Source organism: Eleutherodactylus coqui, chromosome 3 (genome assembly GCF_035609145.1).
Source record: "Eleutherodactylus coqui strain aEleCoq1 chromosome 3, aEleCoq1.hap1, whole genome shotgun sequence".
NCBI classification, from domain to species: Eukaryota; Metazoa; Chordata; class Amphibia; order Anura; family Eleutherodactylidae; genus Eleutherodactylus; species Eleutherodactylus coqui.
In genome coordinates this window covers 115,646,177-115,666,542 of record NC_089839.1, presented here as the reverse complement: position 1 = coordinate 115,666,542, position 20,366 = coordinate 115,646,177, and the positions used below count along the sequence as shown (strand labels likewise).

At 41.7% G+C, this 20,366-nt stretch overlaps 1 protein-coding gene across 1 annotated transcript in view; it reads right to left on the bottom strand.

Annotated features, from left to right (window-relative positions):
• The window catches only part of ACOXL (acyl-CoA oxidase like), a 387,512-nt gene that overhangs the window by 108,580 nt on the left and 258,566 nt on the right, over nt 1–20,366 (bottom strand). Inside the window, exons 15-16 of the mRNA XM_066595986.1 lie at nt 16,361–16,472; nt 8,117–8,204 (exon numbers count right to left, since the gene is read on the bottom strand). Of these exons, the coding sequence (XP_066452083.1) occupies nt 8,117–8,204; nt 16,361–16,472 (200 nt within the window). The remainder of the gene's footprint in view (nt 1–8,116; nt 8,205–16,360; nt 16,473–20,366) is intronic.

Sequence of the window (20,366 nt, the reverse complement as noted above, 5' to 3'; positions counted from 1 at the left end):
TGTGGTGCCAACCATCCTGAATGACGACAATGGCGATCCTAGATGGCGAGTAACTCCTAGGTTGCCACAATTACCTCACTGATTTATACAACTAAACCTACAACTCTTAACAGATCTTGTATGAGTACATATTAAAGGGAATCGGTCACTTACTTTTAGCCTTAAGATCTAAGCTTATGGGCTGACAGTAGGTGACCTGATAAGTCCAGGGATTAAAGTGTTATACTTACTTTCCTATTGCTGCCTTGGTGTCAGCTCTGGAAGCCGCCACTCAATGCATTGAGCAGCACTGCCAAGTAGTCCACCTGTTATAACTTTATAATGGGTGGGTAACTTAGCAGCGCGGTTCAATGCACTGCAGCGGTGGCATCCAGCAGGGACATCGGGGGATTGATGGGAGAGGGAGTTATAACACTTACATCCCCGGACTCAGCGGGTCACCTACTTTCAGTGTACAAGCTTAGCTAATAGGACTAAAAGTATGTGACAGTGTCATTTTACCCTTAAAGATCCAACACATCCAGTTTAACTATTATTTCCCTTTAGAAGAGTCACAGTCTGTCACACTTTATGAGTCTTCTGACCTTAAATAACCTGCTACCTGTGTTAACCTCATTGTTGTGGCTGTGTCTGCTTATCCATGAATTCTGTCTTATGTTATGATGGCCTCTCAGTATTGTATAACAGCCGTCCCCTTCTAATCAGTCTATGTGGCAGCGTACTGATGCTGGGTGCATGCATATGCTAAAATATACATAGTAATTGCATTTCATACATTAGTGCCACTTAATGGGGTTTTCCAAGGTCACAAGGCATCAGATAATCGCCTGCAATGATTGGATTTTTTTCATAAATAAAAACAATGTAACCAATTTCTAGTTAAGAGATACATAGTATGTAAGGCTGAATGAAGACAATGTCCATCTAGTCCAGCCTGTCTATCCTCCTGTGTTGATCCAGAGGAAGGCAAAAAAAAACCCAAGGGCAGAAGCCAATTTAGCCCTTTTGGGGAAAAAATTCCTTCCCGACTCCCTAATGGCAATCAGACTGTTCCCTGGATCAACCCCTAATAGTTCCTACCTGCCTGTATACCCGGACTGACAATTAAGCTAAGACTTGTATCCTATAATGTCCTTCCTCTCCAGAAAGACATCCAGTCCCCTTTTAAACTCCTCTATGGATTTTGCCATCACCACATCCTCAGGCAGAGAGTTCCACAGTCTAACTGCTCTTACAGTAAAGAATCCCCTTCTATGTTGGTGATGAAACCTACTTTCCTCTAATCGTAACGGATGTCCTCTTGTTACCGTCGCGGTCCTGGGTGTAAACAGATTTTGGGAGAGATCCTTGTATTGTCCCCTCATGTACTTATACATGGCTATTTGATCACCTCTTAGCCGTCTTTTTTCCAGGGTGAATAATCCCAATTTTGATAGCCTCTCTGGGTATTCCAGTCCCTTTATTCCATGTATTAGTTTAGTTGCCCTTCTTTGAATCCCAAGCACTGTGACATCTTTCCTGAGCACCGGTGACCAGAACTGTACGCAGTATTCCATGTGAGGCCTGACAAGTGCCTTATACAGTGGGAGGATAATGTTCTCGTCCTTTGCCCCTATACCTCTTTTAATGCACCCAAAGACTTTATTTGCCTTTGCAGCAGCTGACTGGCATTGGTTACTCCAGTTTAGTCTACTATCCACTAATACCCCCAGATCCTTTTCCATATCACTTTTCCCTAGTGGTACCCCATTAAGTGAATATTGGTGACATCCGTTTCTCCTGCCCATGTGCATAGTCTTACATTTTTCAACATTGAACTTCATTTGCCATTTTTCTGCCCAAGCCCCCAGCTTATCTAGGTCCGTTTGTAGCTGTACATTGTCCTCCGTTGCATTAATTATATTGTATAATTTTGTATCATCTGCAAATATTGATCTTTTGCTGTGCAGCCCCTCTATCAGGTCATTGATAAATATGTTGAACAGAGTGGGGCCTAATACTGAACCCTGTGGCACCCCGCTAGCGACTGTGGTCCAATCAGAGTACGAACCATTTATTACTACCCTCTGCTTTCTATCTCTGAGCCAATTTTTTACCCACTTACACACGTTTTCGCCCAGTCCGAGCTGCCTCATTTTGTATATTAGCCTATTATGTGGCACGGTGTCAAACGCTTTAGAGAAGTCCAGATATATGAGATCAATAGATTCTCCCTGGTCCAGCTTAGAGCTTACTTCATCGTAGAAACTGATCAGATTTGTCTGACATGAGCGACCCTTCATGAATCCATGCTGGTGAGGAGTTATTCCCTTGTTCTCCTTGAGGTACTCATCGATGGCGTCTCTCAGAATCCCCTCGAAAACTTTTCCCGTTACTGAAGTGAGACTTACTGGCCTGCAGTTACCAGGCTCACTTTTGCTCCCTTTTTTGTAAATTGGAACCACGTTGGCAATGCGCCAATCCAATGGTACTACACCGCTCTTGATAGTGTCTAGAAATATTAGATATAGCGGCCTAGCTAACTCATCACTTAGTTCCTTTAGTATTCTTGGGTGTAATCCATCTGGGCCCGGCGATTTATCAATTTTAGTCTTCTTTAGTCGCTTCCGCACCTCCTCCTGCGTTAGGTAAGAGATATTTTGTGATGGGTTCATTTTATTCCCCTGCATCTCGTGTGGCATTTCCTCTGTTTGTGAATACACTTGAGAAGAAACTGTTTAGTAGATTTGCTTTTCCTCCGTCATCATCAATGATTTCTCCTGCATTATTTTTTAAAGGGCCAGTGTTCTCCCTGCAAATCCTTTTGCTGTTAATATAGTTGAAAAATAGCTTCGGGTTGTTTTTGCTCTCTATGGCGATCAGTCTTTCAGCTTCCTCCTTGGCAGTTTTGATCTTATTTTTGCATATTTTGTTTTTTTTCCCTGTATGATTTTAGCGCTTCTTCGCTGCCTTCTTGCTTTAGTAGTTTGAACGCTTTCTTTTTTTCGTTTACTGCCCCTCTTACCGTCTTGTCGAGCCACATTGGTTTCCTTTTAGTTGAGTTTCTTTCATTTTTTAAGGGAATGAACTGCTCACATGAGGTGATTAGGATCCTTTTAAACTTTTCCCATTTGTCCTCTGTACCGTTATTTTTGAGGATGTTGTCCCAATTAATGTTACCGATAGTAGTTCTGAGCTGATCAAATTTTGCTTTACTAAAGTTTAGTTTCTTTGTCGCTCCCTGATAAGGCTTCTTATTGAATGACACCTGGAAGTTGATTATATTGTGGTCACTGTTCCCCAAGTGGCCCTCAACCTGCACCCCCTTTATACGTTCCGGTTTGTTAGTTAGTACTAGGTCCAGAATGGCCCTCCATCTTGTTGGTTCCTGTACCAGTTGGTTCAGGTAATTGTCTTTAATTACTCTCAAGAACTTATCACCCCTGTGAGATTTGCAGGTTTCGTTTTCCCATGTTATATCTGAATAATTAAAGTCCCCCATGATAATTACTTCGTTGCGGTTTGACACCTCTTCTATCTGCCTTAATAGTAAGTTATCAGTTTCCTCTGTTGCTTTTGGTGGTCTATAGAAGACCCCTATCAGGATTTTGTTATTTTTTCCTCCCTGTATTTCTACCCACAGAGATTCCACCTGTTCTTCTCCTACCCCTATATCCTCCCGTAGCCTCGGCTTCAAGTTCGATTTGATGTACAGACATACCCCTCCCCCTTTCTGGTTCCTTCGGTCCCTTCTGAAGAGATTGTACCCCTGCAAATTCACCGCCCAATCGCACTTATCATCAAGCCATGTTTCCTTAATTCCGACTATATCATAATTTTCATCAGTCATTCTCGCTTCAAGCTCACCCACTTTACCAATCAGACTTCTTGCATTCGTGGTCATACAATTTATATCGTTTTTTTTTGTTTTTTAAATTTGTTTTGTTGCTATTCGTACGAATGGCTGATCTATCACTTCTAACTGTACTAACCCCACCCCCTGCTTGACCCCCATTCCCTTTGCTTGGATCCGGGTCGCTAGTTACACTGGCTACCCCACTATTTCTCTTTTTGCCCTCCCCCCCAGTCCCTAGTTTAAACACTCCTCCAGCCTTCTAGCCATCTTATTCCCCAGCACAGCTGCACACTCCCCATTAAGATGCAGCCCGTCCCTACGGTAGAGCCTGTAGCCGACAGCAAAGTCAGCCCAGTTCTCCAGGAACCCAAATCCCTCCTTCTTACGCCAACTCCGGAGCCACTTGTTTACCTCCCTAAGATCCTGCTGCCTTTCTAGTGTGGCTTTAGGTACAGGTAGTATTTCCGAGAAAACTACCTTGGAGGTCCGCGCCATGAGCTTGGACCCTAGGTCCCTGAAATCATTTTTGAGGGCCCTCCATTGACCTCTAACTTGTTCATTGGTGCCAACGTGCACCATGACCGCTGGATCCTCACCAGCCCCTCCCAGTAATCTGTCAATCCGATCCGCGATGTGTCGAACTCGAGCGCCTGGAAGACAACACACTGTTCGACGATCCCGGTCTTTATGCCTTAACCCTTTGCAATCCAATTTTGGATTCAGGGTTCCTAGAGGGCTTTCTCTTTCTGCCATTTTACAATGGAGCCATCTGCTGGCTAGAGCCAGTACTGTAGTAGGTGACATGCTGGAGAGACAACAGAGCAGCCAGTAATATACAATGAGAATACCCTGCAGGACTTCTTCCGACATCGGAGCTGTACAGGCTTCAATCAGAATGTTGGAAGATGTCAAACAGTGAATTGGAAAGAGTTAAATGATAATTGCATAAAAAATTAAATCAGCCATTATGTACCTGGCCAATCTACCTCTGCTGCAGCTCTACCCTCCAATCTTTAAATATTGTGCTGCAGGAATGACTTCAATATTCCATGTCGCCAATCACTGGCCACAGCAATGCAGGAAGAGACTGATGCTAGTAATTAGCCACAGTATTCACGTGTGCCTGCTTACATTCCAGATTACAGCAAATACACAAGGGGACTGGACCTCCCTGATTGGGTCTGGCAATCACAATTAGTCTTTTTTTTTTTTTTTAAAGGCTTGTCTCATAAAATATATTGTTAATAATTAAAGGGGTTATTCAGGGACACACATTTTTTCCAAAACTGGATCAGCCTGCTCTAGTTACATAAGAGTAGACATCTTCACCTTCCCTGCTGCTGTCATTCTGCCTTTGCTTGGTCCCCGCTGATCTCCACTTTTAGGAGGAGAGTATGGATGACACAAGACCAGGTCAAGTAAGCACTGCAGTTAAGGACTGGCTGAATGGAGCTAGTGATTGGCTGCTGTTATCACATGAACCTGGTGTAAGTGACATTATCAGCTCATTTCACCTGGAAGTGAAGATCAACGGGGCACCAGGCACCAGTAGAGGGGTAACAGGCAAGGTGAGTATGCCTTTTGTTATGTTACTAATGGAGTCTGAGCCAATTTCAGGAAGAAAAAGTGTCCTTCTGCATAACCCCTTTAAACTCAGCCCATAATAATAATAAACATTTTTGTATTAACACTTATTAAAAAAATAGCTTATATCCCTAGATACTCCAGAAATAATGATGAGCACTGAAGAGCCTTTCTGCATTCACCACAAGCAAAAAAAGGTTCTAAGGTCTACTGACATGCTCACTCTGGTTTCTGTCTCTGCTCCAGCAGATACATTGAGGGTTGTACAGGTGTGGACGATTTGTTTCTTTAAAAAATGGCTTCAACTGTGGTAAAATTATTAAAGCAACTATACTTTTCCCTGTCGATCCAGCACCACAGCTCCTGCGGACCTCCCAGGCTTTATTTACGAGCAGTTGCCATTTGACTGCTATAGCCAATCAGAGGCCATAATAATGAAGTACCATTCTCCTGGCTTTACAGCTCAGAAGCTGGGAGTTATGATGCCAGGAGAATTGTACATAACGGCTGCAGCCTCTATTTAGCTGCTCATAAACAAAGACTGAGAGGACAGCAAGAGCTGCAGTGCTGGATTGGCAGTTGAAAGGACGGACGAGTACAGTGCTTTTATTGTTCTAACACATTTTGACAAATTTTTTCCATACCTGGAGAACCCCTTTAAGCTCTCATATGCTGGTCAGAAGAGATGCTAACAAGTGCCCTTGCAGTAACACTGCCTCACTCATTTATCACTTACTCAGGATCTTTTCTGATACACAAAAAAGAAGCTAGAGCTTCAGAGGCAGTCACTCACCACACCAGGGATCCCTTGACATACCCAGTGGAAAAGAGGAAAAAAAGATTGAGCTTGGTTGACAACATGGGAACATGCACTGAGGTGGACACAGAAAGGCTATTCAAAAGGCTATTCTAATGCTATTCTAATGTTATTTTTGGAATATCAGGGAGTTTAATAAATCTTTTTAGTAAGTTTAAATACAAAAATGTTTAGAATTATGGGCTGGATGTAACTATTAATAATTTCTTCTATGGCACATTAATATTTCATTTGATTTTTCAGTTTGATCACTGACTGATCAAGGAAATGCGGTGGATATATTATATCTGGGCTTCAGCAAAGAATTTGACAAAGTATCTTATACCATTATTGAAAAAAATGACCAAATGTGGGATGGACAAAGCAACTGTTAGGTGAGTTCATAACTGGCTGTGTTACTGTACTCAAAGAGTGGTCAGAAATTAACTGTGGACTAGCAGAATGGTATTTAACAGGGAGAAATGTAAAGTCCTACATCTGGGCAAGAAAAATGAAAAAAGCACATACAGAATGGGAGGAACTGCGCTAAACAGTAGCACATGTGAAAAGAACTTGGGTATACTAATAGATCATAGACTGATCATGAGTCAACAGTGTGATGCAGCAGCAAAACAAAAAAAAGCAAACACAATTATGGGATTCACTGAGAAGAATAGAGTGTAGATCACATGAGATAATTATCTGCCCCTACATTTCCTTGGTCAGACGTCATCTGGAATACTGTGTCCAGTTCTGGTCACCCCAATTTAAATAGAAAAATCAGAGAAGAGTTCCAAGACAGTGAGTGGTCTGCAAATCATGTCCTGTGAGGAACGGTTAAAGCATCTGGGAATGTTTAATTTGCAAAAAAGAAGGCTGAGAAGAGACCTAATAGCTGTCTACAAATATCTGAAGTGATCAGCTCTATTCTCATTTGCACAAGAATAGACTGCGAGCAATGAGATGAAACTGAAAGGGAGGAGACACAAATTAGATATTAGACAGGGAGGGGATCAATGAGTGGAACAGGTTGCCATGAGAGGTGGTGAGTTCTTTTTCAATGGAAGTCTTCAGAGGCTGGACAGACATCTGTCTGGGATGATTTAGTGAATCCTGCACTGAGCAGGCGGTTGGATGTGATGACCCTTGAGGTCCCTTCCAACTCTACCATTCTATGAAATAAAGTTATTAATTGTGTAATGAAAAGTTCTGCAGTTTTCCAACATATTTTGTGTATGGATTCCTCACAATATTCTCTACCTGCTGTTTTTAAAAATAGAAAACTTAATTGTTTAGTTCCAGAAGCTGAAACTGTTCTGGTCATGTAATGTTCTGATCATTCGGGTGTAGGGCTGATGATTGTTCCAAAACAGTTATAGGTCTTTCTTGTAATAAGCCGTTCCCCTGTGTGATCCGCACATGACCAGGACAAGAGTTCACACCCTGAAAATAAATGGTTTCCAATTGAATACCTGCAAGCAGACAACTTGAAACGGGTACAGAAATGATAAAATGTATCAGAATTGCAGTCATTTTCAATATATAATGCATATACTATATTCGCTGTGGCTTAGAAAATAGTTGAAAGTTACCATGGATTAATATCGCACTAACATCTCCTTTCAGCAGTAAAGAATGGATAATAGTGTTCCATCAAGTTAACAAGTCAGATAAACCAATTTCCTCTAACTGCAGTTTTGGTTAGGGCAGTGATAAGAGCACAGAAAATGGTGCTACTATTTTAGATTTGGTGGAGCTGCACAAGTAATACTTGTCTCATTGCCTCTTATCGCTTCATATAGGAGGCCTTTTCCTTCCTTCCTTCTCTATTATCACTCCATTATAATTATTGTGTACATATCAGCATATTGCACACCTAGATAGTAAATGTATTGACTTACCTCTATGGATATGTGCCAAAGCCAGAGTGACAACATGATGTAAACAGGAATTCCAGGCAGAGAAAAACTCATCCTTCTCCGTCATTACCTGAATACAACATATAGTATGGTGTAAATGACTATACTGTGCAAGTGATTTGACACTTAAATAAAAATTGTTGAACAAGTTTTCATCAGGTAAATATATCAGACACAATGATGATTAAAGCAGAAAGAACAAAATCTAGACTTAACCTCTTAAGGGTTATTTGTTTGCTTATCTAAATATTTATTTTATTCTGTAATTTTGCTTATTGATGTAATTACTTTTTTTTTACTATCTATGTCCCCCATGACGTCCTGTAAGACCTCTGAGGGACAGTCATGTTTTTTTGTTTCTTTTTTATTTGACACTTTTCCACAGTAGCTGGGGCATCCCGGGGGTAACGTGATCGCCAGCTCGCGTAGTGAAAGAAACACTTCCACTTTCACTCTTTAGCACATAGCACTCATTGAGCGCTGTGTACTAGTGAAAGAAGGCAGAAAGGGTTAAAAACCACTTCTCCCTCCTCCTCCGAGTTATCAGCTGTCTCTAACATCTGATAACCCTACCTGCTTCTGATTGATTGATTGCAGAAGCAGGGGCTTTAATCCCGTGCTGTATTTTTACTATCCACTGGGATTAAAGTCCAGGACCAAGTGCCGTAAACATACAGTGCTTGGTCCTTAATTTGTTAAAACATACCTAACTTTTCAGACAACTTATGCTCATTTAATAACCTCATCATCCTTGTAATATACGTCATTAAACATTTTTTTTGTTTTACAACTGTAAATCAAGTTTGAAGTGCAATTCCTCTGCAATCCACTGCTTGTCATTAGGCATTCAGCTACTCTAGCAACTTATCTTTATGATGTAGGCATTAGACGGGTCTCCAGTTTGCTGTCGGCAAAGCAGCATAATTCTTATTGAATTGATCTCTATTAGTTGCTTTACTAAGTCTTAGGTGTTTGTGTGGTCTATAGATATCTCTATATTTGATGTGACCGTGCAAACACACAAGACCTAGTAAAGCAACTATTAAATTGTGCTGCTTTGCCTACAACACAAAGATGAGTGCACATAGCAGTATAGTTATGTAACATCAGTAGAGGCAGGGATTAAGCATACACTGACGACAGGTCTAAGAGCAGTATAGTTGTGGGGAAGCTGAGCCTATGAAGACAGTATCTCCACCACAGCTAAGACGACGTCCTAAGGGAAGCCATCGGAATAGTTAGGTATGCTTTAAATAAGAGAGCAATCAATTATATACTTAAATAGTATTTTAAATCTTATCACATAGACCATATGCAACATAGTATCTTTTACATTAGATAAGAAGCATGCTGAAGAATGTAGACACACAGATAAGTAGAAGCAAATTGGGACATAAAATATCTATAGCAAATCACTTGGATTACAAACAATGTGGGTTTCTTGCATGCCATGTACCTATCAACGTACTATTGACTATATAGCATAAATGAATTTATAGCCTGTATCTCAAATATTTTAGTAAGTTCATCAAACAGGAGGCAACTGGCTTATTGCTACATTTCCTTTTCTCATAAATCAGTTGTACATGTCAATATGTTAAGTGCGCACAAGATACTATATGTTTCAAAGTGGTCCAGGAACGGGTTTGACTTTTTTTTTTTTAGCAAGGATAGGAAAAGAGAACTTACTGTACAAAGACATTGATAGAAAATGACCCAAAAGTTAGGCATCATCACCAAAATTCTAGGCATATTGGCTACCTTACTCCTGGGATTTTGTTCAACCCTAACAAACTTTGTGCATTCATTGAGTGCCTACAGGGAGTTGTCGAAATGGAATTAAACTTTCTATGTATGATTTTAATGATGACGTTAATGAAAAGTTTATAGTGGAATATAAAACCCTCTACTAATCATTCTTTTTATTTTCTTGCATTTTTATGGCCTTTTGGTGCATTTTCTCAGTCAGTGGCATTTCTTTCAAAATGCAACATGTTCTAGGTATGACATTTTTCCAGACGCCTCTCCATTCGATTTAAAAAAAAATAAAAAAAATAAGTGATGGAACACACACAAAAAAAACACACCACCAAAAACATTTGTAAAAACAATGCAATGAAAAAACGCTTGAAATTCACAGCATTTTTTTATAAGCCTAAAAAAATGGAAAATATAGGTGTGTGAAGGAAGCCTAGCATTAGTTTAAAGAAAACTTGTCACCATGTAAATGCTGTCCTATACTGTCATACTATAGAGTAGAAATAGTTGAGCCGATTCATATACAGTTAGGATACACTATGACTTTTGGCCACGACAAGGGTCATTTTGCCAATGATCACTGTGTAGTCCTGTAATCTCACACAGACACAGACAAGGACACAGACACACATGTCCATTGAGGTTAATGGGGGTCACAAGTGGCTGTGACCCGTAGGTCGCAAAAATGCCACCTAGGTTGTATATTTTCTGATCTTTGGTTTAAGGCCACTTACATCTCATACCAAAACACTATTGACCTCATTGAGAATACAAGGTTGCAGGGCTGCACAGCGAACTTCGGTCATGCGAGCAGCTAAAAATCACCATGTAGCCCTAGCCTCGTTTACACTTTGAAATCTCTGCTCACTCTGAGATTAGGAGTCCAGTAGGTGAAACAACTCAAGAATTGACCGCCTTCTCTATATGAGCATGCATATAAAGATTGCTGGCAGTCAATGAGAAGGACCGCCCACTGGACTTCTAAGCCCTGGCTGATCAGTTTAAATGAACGAGTTCCAAGTTAATCTAAATCTTTTCCCATAACACTATGCACGAATCTGCTTAGTTCTTCTGGGTCCATAAGGCGATGCTGGCAGATCAGATTGTTTGTTCAACATAAACAGGTTCCCTCTAAATTTAATCTTATACAACGTATCAAACGACTTCATAAGAATGTCTATCAAACAAATATTTGCCAATACAACTCGAGTTAGCACATAGGAAAAAGTTATATCAAAACACATCTAGATTTCAACATTTTTAAAACTTGCTTCATCTTGCCTCTACTTGTATACATAAAGTAATAAAAACACTTAAAGGAGATGTCCAGGGGATGTAGATCTGCAATCTACATATTATGCAAGTTTCACATGAGCATACTATAACATATCTGTAATGTGATTCAGAATACGGAAGTATCACAGATGACATTGCAACCGTATGTAATCAGTGCTTCATCATTGTTTGAGCTATATTTGCCTCCACATTTCCTGTCAGAAGTTTTAGTTTCTACTGGGTAAATTCCGATCTGTATTTGCCCAATAGAAAATACTACCGATACATACAGATATGGAGGCAAAAATGAACGAACGTATCACATGCTGCATTTTGAAAACACTGCCATGAAAAATACAGCCATGTCAATAGATATTAAGATTTACAGTAGCTCTGTATTAAGGTCTGTAAAACATAGACTAAGACACAAGCGTAAAAATGCGTGAACAGTCGCACAAATCTGCTGTTTGTGCACCAGTTCAGACGGCCCGGCGCATATATGCCAAGCCCGAATTGCCGTCAGGCGAGGGTAGACCGTTTAGCTCCGCTAAACTGCCTTCCCCTTTTTTTCCTCTCGCCGGCTCTCGGCAAAGGAAGGGGGCGGGATGAGGCGGGAGCTAGTGTACTATGCTCCTGCCCCTTGTCAGCTGCCAGCAATCAGAAGGGGGCGGGACAGGGTGGGAGCTTAGCAACTAGTTCCCGCCCCATTGCAAACAGTCGGCAAGGGGCGGAGTGAAGAAGGGAAGGGATTGGGAGTTAAGCAGACATGCTGCTAAACTTCCTCTTACCTCCCTTCTCCAGCAGCTGTCATAGGCTTCCATAGGAGTCTATGGCAGTGGCCGACGTATTCTAGCCAGGAAGATAGTTCTTGAACTATCTTTCCTGGCAGACATAAAAGCACCTGGCCGAAATGCGCTCGTTGTGCCGGCTGGGTGCCTTTACGCCGCGGGAATATGCCCATGACAACTGATGCACTGTAAACCAATGCATCAGATGGGCAGCGTATATCGGCCAGGCGTAAAAGCACGGTCGAAACACACTCATGTGAATCAAGCCTAAATGTGGAGTAAAATTCTGCTTGTCTGGAAGCGGCCTAATGTGGATTCTGTCACAGATGTGCTGCATATTTTGCTGCAGATCCAAAGCAAATCTGCCACGTGTGCACAGAGGGCTGATGTGTCTAATAGTGATAATTTACTAATTTAGTAGTGACAACTTTGTTTTTGACTGATCATGCTGACAAAAGTATAGTTTATCATTCATTTCTGAGAAATAAAGACAACCAATGTGGTTGCACATCCTGTTTTTAACTTCATATTTACCAATACAGTGAAATATTTCCAAAAAGACACCCATTTTGCAAGAACACATTTTATGTGACAGATTTTTAGTTTTCCTACATATTATGCATATTTTTGAGGGTAGCACCACTCACCACTACAAAACACCATTTGTCACTGCAATTTTGAGTGGTTGTCACAAAGAGGTTTCGCTTTATATGTTCAGTTTTACATTTTTGGGTGGAAATCCTCTTTAAAGGGAAATGGTCACTAACCCCATAAGGACATGCAGTGATACAAAGTGTTGGCTCTTAAGGACATGGCCTATTTTGGGCATAAGGACGCAACAATTTTGGCATAAGAATGCAACAATTTTGGGGGGATTTTCATCTCCACAATTCAAAAGCCATAACCTTTTTTATTTTTCCAAGGACAAGGCCGTATGAGGCTGCAACGTTTCGACCAGTATACCACCGGTCTTTGTCAAGCTTGACAAAGACCGGTGGTATACTAGTCGAAACATTGCAGCCATGCTATGAATTGGAGGAATAAAAGTTTTTTACTTTTCTACTGCATCATTGTGCTGCCGCAGACTGAGTGTCTCTTATGGGTTATCTTGGATCTATAGTCCAGGTTCCCTTTTTGTTGCTTTGCACAGCTGGATCCCGCCCTGTGGGCAATAAGTGAGTGCTGCTTGTACAACTCTCTTTTCTGGGATGAACACAATAGTGGAGTGGAAATTTACTCCACTGGGAGAAATCCTGGCAGGGACTTCCAAAGGAGATAGGCCTTGGCAGAAGAGGTCAGAAAAGCATCTTCTTAAGTGTCAGCGCAAACAGGTAAATATCTATTACTTGGAAGAAGGGGGGCACTACTATTTTCAGTGAGCAAGGTGCATATTACAATTAATTTCAGGAGCAGCTTTGTTTAATTCATTTCATGGAGCAAGGTGTGTACTGTAATTCATTTAGGGGGCATTGTGTGTAATATAATTTCAAAGGGCACTTTGTATTTATTTCAGGGGATACGGTGTGCATTATTATTTATCTCAGAGGTAATAGTATATTATTCATTTCTGAGGGCACAATGTAGATTATTATTTATTTCAAGTGGTGTCCTGTATTTTGTGGAGCACAGTATTTTGGAGGATGCAGTGTATTTTTTGGGGGGAGCACAGTGTATTATACAACGTGTAGTACATTTTTAGGTGACACTGTGTGGTGATATTATTTTTTCAGAGGAGCCAAAGATGTCTGGGCTGCAAACTTTTCAAAAGCAAGAATTGGATGGAAGAAGTCATGAAGATCTGGGCCAGATTGAAAAGAAAAATAATTACTCAAATCAGAGGATGGCACCTAGTGTCACAGACTGGGGTCCGGGTACGGGAAGTCCCTGGAATACAGCCCGCAACCCCTGTCCCTTCCTACTTGCCGCCCTCGGCTAGGCCCTAGAGCGACAACTGGGTGACAGTCCCTAGTCTCGCTAGGGATGAGGGGCAGAAGTCAGACTTACAGACAAACAAGGTACACACAAACACAAAGGCAAGTCGGGCAATCCGGGTTGGCAACTGGAGAATAAGCAGAACAAAAGGGGTCAGGCAAGGCAAAGACAGGTCCAAAGCAAGAGGGTCAAAAGCCGGGAATACAATCCAAATATGCGGGTGCAGCCTGGAGACAAACGTACACTGGGAATTGCTAGAGGAAAACAGACATGTTTAAATGCTGTCAGACTCCTGCCCCAGAGCTGATTGGGGCAGGGAGCCTGACAGCAGTAGGTTTCACTCAGGGAGGTGCTGGGGAAACTGCCCCCCAGCCTTGCTTGATCGACGGATGCCAAGGAAGCACGCCCGGTCGTCATGGTGACGGGGACGCGGCGCCGGGCGGCACCCACCGCGTCCCTAGCAACCTGGCGATGAGCAGGATTCTGGTGGCCAGGGGAGGTCACCAGAACAGGGGCTCCCCTGCGCCGCACTGCTGGCGCCTGGGTGACTACCGTGCCCTGAGTGTGGGCACGGCGGCCCCGAAAACCACTGACCCTGACAGCTAGACTCATTGTTATTATGTATTTTGTCTCCTATAGTGCCACATTAGTATTGTGCTCACATGTAACGTCTTCACTGTTCTAATTTGTAAAACTACAGCTCCCATAATATTCTTACCACTGTTCATGTCTTACTTGGAGCTGTAGTTACAAATAGTAAAAACATCTATAGTACACTTCAACCTGAGTTTGCAATTATTGCTATTTTATTAGTGTAAATAATTCTCTGCAGAGTGCTAAACCACAGGACTTTTTCAGGCTTTAAAGTTGCCCTTCCCATTTGATTCCCTTTCTGAAATAAAGACATGCTGTATCAACATATGACCAGTCAAGTCAATCACTGGCTGTAACTTTCATCTAATTACCATCTCTTTAGCAAGGTTAACAATGGAATACAGTCTGACAGATGAACTATGTAGGCAAAAAGTAGAGAAAACAGCAGCACTCCAATGTATGTCACCGCTGGTGTGAGGTAGTCCACTATGCAAAGCTCAGGATGGGAACTTGACCCCAAGGCTCCAAATTACATATGCCGAAAAGGAACAGATTTGAGCAGCATCAAGTGGTAAAAAGTCCATGCATCACTCACAATGCCCTTTTATTGATCCATGTTTAAAAAGGTAGACAAGCCACGTATCGACCCTATCACAGGGTCTTTGTCAAGCTAAAATGCACCATCACCCACCTACCTTACATTAAATAGAACAGTACACCAATCACAGTTAAAATCAATAATACATACATGCCCACTACAGGTGTTCATAGAAACTCACCCCCAGATCAGCTGTGATGGATGAGAGTAATGATGAGCCATGTATGCCTTCAATTTTAGGGGTGAAGGTGTCGTGTCACTGTTTTGGCACTGCACCCCATTCAGTTTTTTTCCTGCATGGTGACATTCGATTGAGTGGGATTGGGCATGGTTAGAGGCATGCCTTTGGAGGCCAGCCATGCAGGCTGCATACGCTTCTGTCCTTCTACTGCTAACCTAGTTGTGACTCGCAGTTTGCTGCCTACTCTTATTCGCCTACTTGCTGCCAGTTTGGACCCACCTACCACCAGTATGTGAAGTCACTTTTTAATTTTTTTCCAAAGACACTTAGGGTTCTTAATCCACCCCTGGATAAACACATGTACCTGAGAAAAGCAGGTTGCAAACTATAAAACTGTGAGTCTGAAAATCAAAGAAGAAATCACAAATACAACCTGGAAATTAGAGCAAATTTTCTTAACTCAAGATCACCATCCATCCATCCAGTTGAGGCCGCCTTTCAGACACTTTAGGATTCAGCCTTCTCCATGTGGTTGTGTTTCATATGGCTTCTTTCAGTTCGATCATTTGCATGTTAGTGTCGGCTTTGATAAGTATCCAGCCAACGTGTTCTTTGGTGTCCAGATCATTTGGCGCTGACCACATCAAGTGGCCGAAGTGTGAGAGTCTCTGTTTTGTAATTTTGCCCTCCAATGAAAACTTTGTTTTGATGCAGTCTTGGACTATTTTGTTCATTATCATGGTGGTCCAAGGAATTCGTAGGAGTTTACTGCAGCACCAAAGTTCAAAGGCAATAATCTTTCTTCAGTGTCCAGTTCACCACTAGCATATGTACAAATCAATTTTTCTATGTGAAAGGTGTCCATTAGCCTTTAATATCTTAGTATAGTGTTCTCCCAATAGGAACATCTAAAATAATTACTTGTCTGACACACCTGTGTAAAGGATTAGTCATTTCTTGCTATTACACAGCTATCTTTGTATTCATAAAACCAACTAGTTTCCGGTTATTAAAAAAATATTCATAATAAGCAACATGATCAAACCTGGCATCATATTCATTTATAATTTCTGCAATAAAAAGTTTATTTAATGTATTACCTTGTGGTACAGTCTGGCAGCCAGCCCGCGCTGTAGTACCCTCTCCCGAAAACTGACAGCTTTTAAAAAGAATGTCAAGTTGCTGATTTTATCTGAACCGATTGCCAAGATACTGGAAGAAAACAGTTGTGTATTGTTAGTAAAGGTATGTGCAACAAAAAAAGAAGGCTAGATAAAAATATGGGTATGTGCATATTTATAATTTCACAACACTAAGTAGCAGTCCAAAAATCTATTTAGCCTCTAAGAATGTTGGTACAGAAATACCCCCTAGTAACACCCACATGTTTCTTGTTTCTACCCAGGGGCGTAACTATAGAGGATGCAGGGGATGCGGTTGCACCCGGGCCCAGGAGCCTTAGGCCTCCTTCACACGGACGGATTTCCGCCGCGTAATTCGCTGCAAAAATCCGCTGCGTTGCCCGCAGCTATTAGGTTCTGTTGAATCTAATAGCTCAGGGCTCATGGTGCGGAATTCCACCACGGAATTCCGCACCGTGAAATCTCCCGTCCTCACCCGCGGCATGCTCTATTTGCCGCGGGTGTACGCGCGGACGGCTTCCATTGCAGTCAATACCTGCGGAAGAAAGCGTGAAATTGCCTCTCCGCCTACCGAGGTGGGCGTGTCATGTGATCCGCAGGTAAGTTTGGGGGTCTCTGGGGGATGCCGTGACGGGCTCCGCCACGGAATTCCGCGGCGGAGCCCGTCACGGCCGTGTGCAGCCAGCCTTAGGGGGCCCATAAGACCTCTCTTCTCCATATAGGGAGCACAGTAGTATGAATAAAGCATTATAGTTGGGGCCCTGTTACAGATTTTGCATTGGGGTCCAGAAGCTTCAAGTTACGCCTCTGTTTCAACCATTTTATTTACAAGTTCATTGACTAATAATAACATGCACAATGAAAATAAAATACAGGATTTATACAGTAATAATTAACATTTTTTCATCAATACAGTATAATTAAGCAAGTAAAGTCACACTTGGCCTTCTCAGTCACAGAAACAATAAGAATGATCGATGTATGGGTACAAAGCAGTATTATAATTTATCTCAGGGGTCACAATGTATTATTCATTATTCAGTGTAGATTATTATTTATTTCAAGGGGCGCACTGTATTATTTTGTAGGGTGCAGTATTTTTTGGGGGTGCAGTGTATTATTTTGGGGTTACAGTGTATTATACAATGTGTAGTGCCATTTTCAGGTGACACAGTGTGGTGATATTATTTTCAGAGGAGCCAAAGATGTCTGGGCTGCAAACTTTTCAAAAGCAAGAATTGGATGGAAGAAGTCATGAAGATCTGGGCCAGATGGAGAAGAAAAGGAATTACTCAGATCAGAGGACTAATAATGCATACAATGAATATGAATACAGGATTTATAATAATTATACTGTAGTGATGAAAGAAAATTAAGCAGGTAAAGTCACGCTTACCTTCTCAGTCACAGAAACAATAAGAATGATGTACAGGTATAAGTAGTATTATTTAGCTCAGGAGTCACAATGTATTATTCAGTGTAGATTATTATTTATTTTAAAGGGTGCACTGTATAAATCAGGAAAAAGTCACACTTGCCTTCTCAGTCATTGAGAATGAAGTCCGGGTACTAAGCAGTAATACGGTAAGTAATAAAAGACCCATTAAGGCTCTGTCCACAGAACACAATTATGATGCAGAATCCAGGCTGAAGATCAAGCCATTATAGTATTAATTCAATGTTATATGTTTTTTTGAAATTCACATCATGGAAAAAAAAATTGTCATCTCAATTTTGAACATGGTTATTGTGATAGCCACATGCAGATGTGCCTCACTGACTGGAGCTAAATCCACATGCAGATAAGGATGAAAATCTGCAAGCAGAACTTGAAGTCTGATTTATTTAATAATAAACCTTAACAAGTATTTACGTCTACGTTTGGGAAAAAGAAGGGGGTTCTTTACTGTAAGAGCAGTGAGACTATGAAGCTCTCTGCTGGAGGACGTGCTGATCGGAGACGTGATAAGAGTACAAGAGAGGCCTGGACGACTTTCATGAGTGTTAAAATATTATATATTATAATCACTTCTGGGGATTATTCTGATTGCCAGATTGGAGTCGGTAAGGAATTTTGTCCCGTAAATAGGGAAAATTGGCTTCTACCTCATTGGGGGCTTTGCCTTCCTCTGGATCAATGTTGCAAGATAATAGGCCTAACTAAGCCTTTCATACTATGTTACTATTTGGTCTTCTGCTTTTTTAATACTGAGATTCAAATCAGTATAATCTAAGGTACAGTAATGACAAGATTTTGGCTGCATCCCCATAGGGATGTTTAGGAGATTACAGAATACTGTATAGTTATAGAATTCAAACAGGTGTATGCAATTAGCTTCTACATTCCCTTAATATTTGCTGCATGGGGCAAATTTTTTAATTAAATATCTTCCAGTGTGAAGAAAAGCAGTGTTTCCTCCAAGGCTGTTCAGTTAGCAAGAGGGCAGTTAGGGATCTGGTTCCTTCCAATTTTGGCAAGCTAAAACATAGCAAATAAATATTATGGTCATAAACTAGCTGACAGGGACTTGTAGGTGAAAAGAGAGTAGAGAGAAACAGTCTCTCAATCAAGCTTCACTGATAGGCCGCCTGCAGACGGCCGGGTCGGATCCGGCTGCGAGAGCGTGACCCGACCCGAACGTCTGCAGAGAGCAGCGCAGGCACTCACCTCTCCCGCGGCCCTGGCTCTTTCATGTGCCGGCTGCCGGCGCATGCGCAGAGCGGGGCCGGCCGCGTGAGATTTCGTGCGGATAAATCGCGGCCGTCTGCCTAGGATTGCGTTTGTTAACGCAATCCTATGGCTGCTTCCAGGTGTGGAAATTCCGCTGCGGAATTTCTGCTCGTGTGCAGGCGCCCTTAGGGTGACTACCCACTAGCGTTTTTTTTCCGCTGCGAATCTGCTGCGCTTTCTTTCTCCAGATGCCTATGGGACTTTCTAATGTTAAAATCGCAATGCAGCAAAAACGCAAGTTTTGTAAACCGGCATATTGCAGGTTTACAGCTGTATGTACTGGGGAGGAATAACAGAAACAGCGGGCCAGACAACATGAAATGTTCTACAGGTATGCAGTTCAGATGAGGACATGACTGATGAGAAATCAGTGCTAACAACAAAAAAAAGTAGCTTATGACCACACACCCAACTTCCCCTCTTACAGAATGAGTATCACCTTCTGTCCTCGCCTGGAACTTCTGTAGAACAGTTCAAACTATTTGCTGGAATATGGCCAATGCAAGTGTTGTGTTACAGTGAAAAAAAGTGCCATGCGGGTATAATGCCTCTCTGCATTCAGTCAGATGAGCAGTAGTTGTATAGGGAGGATCTCAATTACATTTGAAAACTGACGTACATACATCTATAAGCAAGGACATACACACCCTTGCTTAGTCATTTTAACATTGCTTTGCAAAATCATTCAGCCCACGAGAAGTGTAGGGAAGTCTATAGAAAAACGAGTGAAGAAAAAAGTTTTTGTTTTTCTTCATCTCTCATTTTCCTGTAGACTTCCCTATAGTGCATGCTGTGTTTGTGAAAAAAGGCAGGGAGAATGCAGTATAAAATACAATATTTTTCCTAAAGAGCACTTGTGAAAGCATCCTTAGAGACCTTCCACGCGGGATGGAATATTCCACAACAGCATTGTGGTACACGTAGTCCCTGAATACCGCAACCAAGTCCACACTACTAACTGCAGATTTTGATGCGGAACTGCTGATAGAATTCTGTCATTGTCAATTTTACACCAAAATCCACATGTTAGCAGTGCAAATTATGGGGCTCAATATTCCACAAGAGGACATATTCCATAACACTATGGTGTGAAAGGTCCCTTAGAGGTTGTTGCTGTTTTTCCTTTTCTTGTCCCTTCTATTCACAAAAATGCTCAGCGGATGACTCATTTGGGAGTACAGAAGCCTGTGAAAACCCTACAAGATACGCCCAGCACTCTTTCTTCTCTTTTTT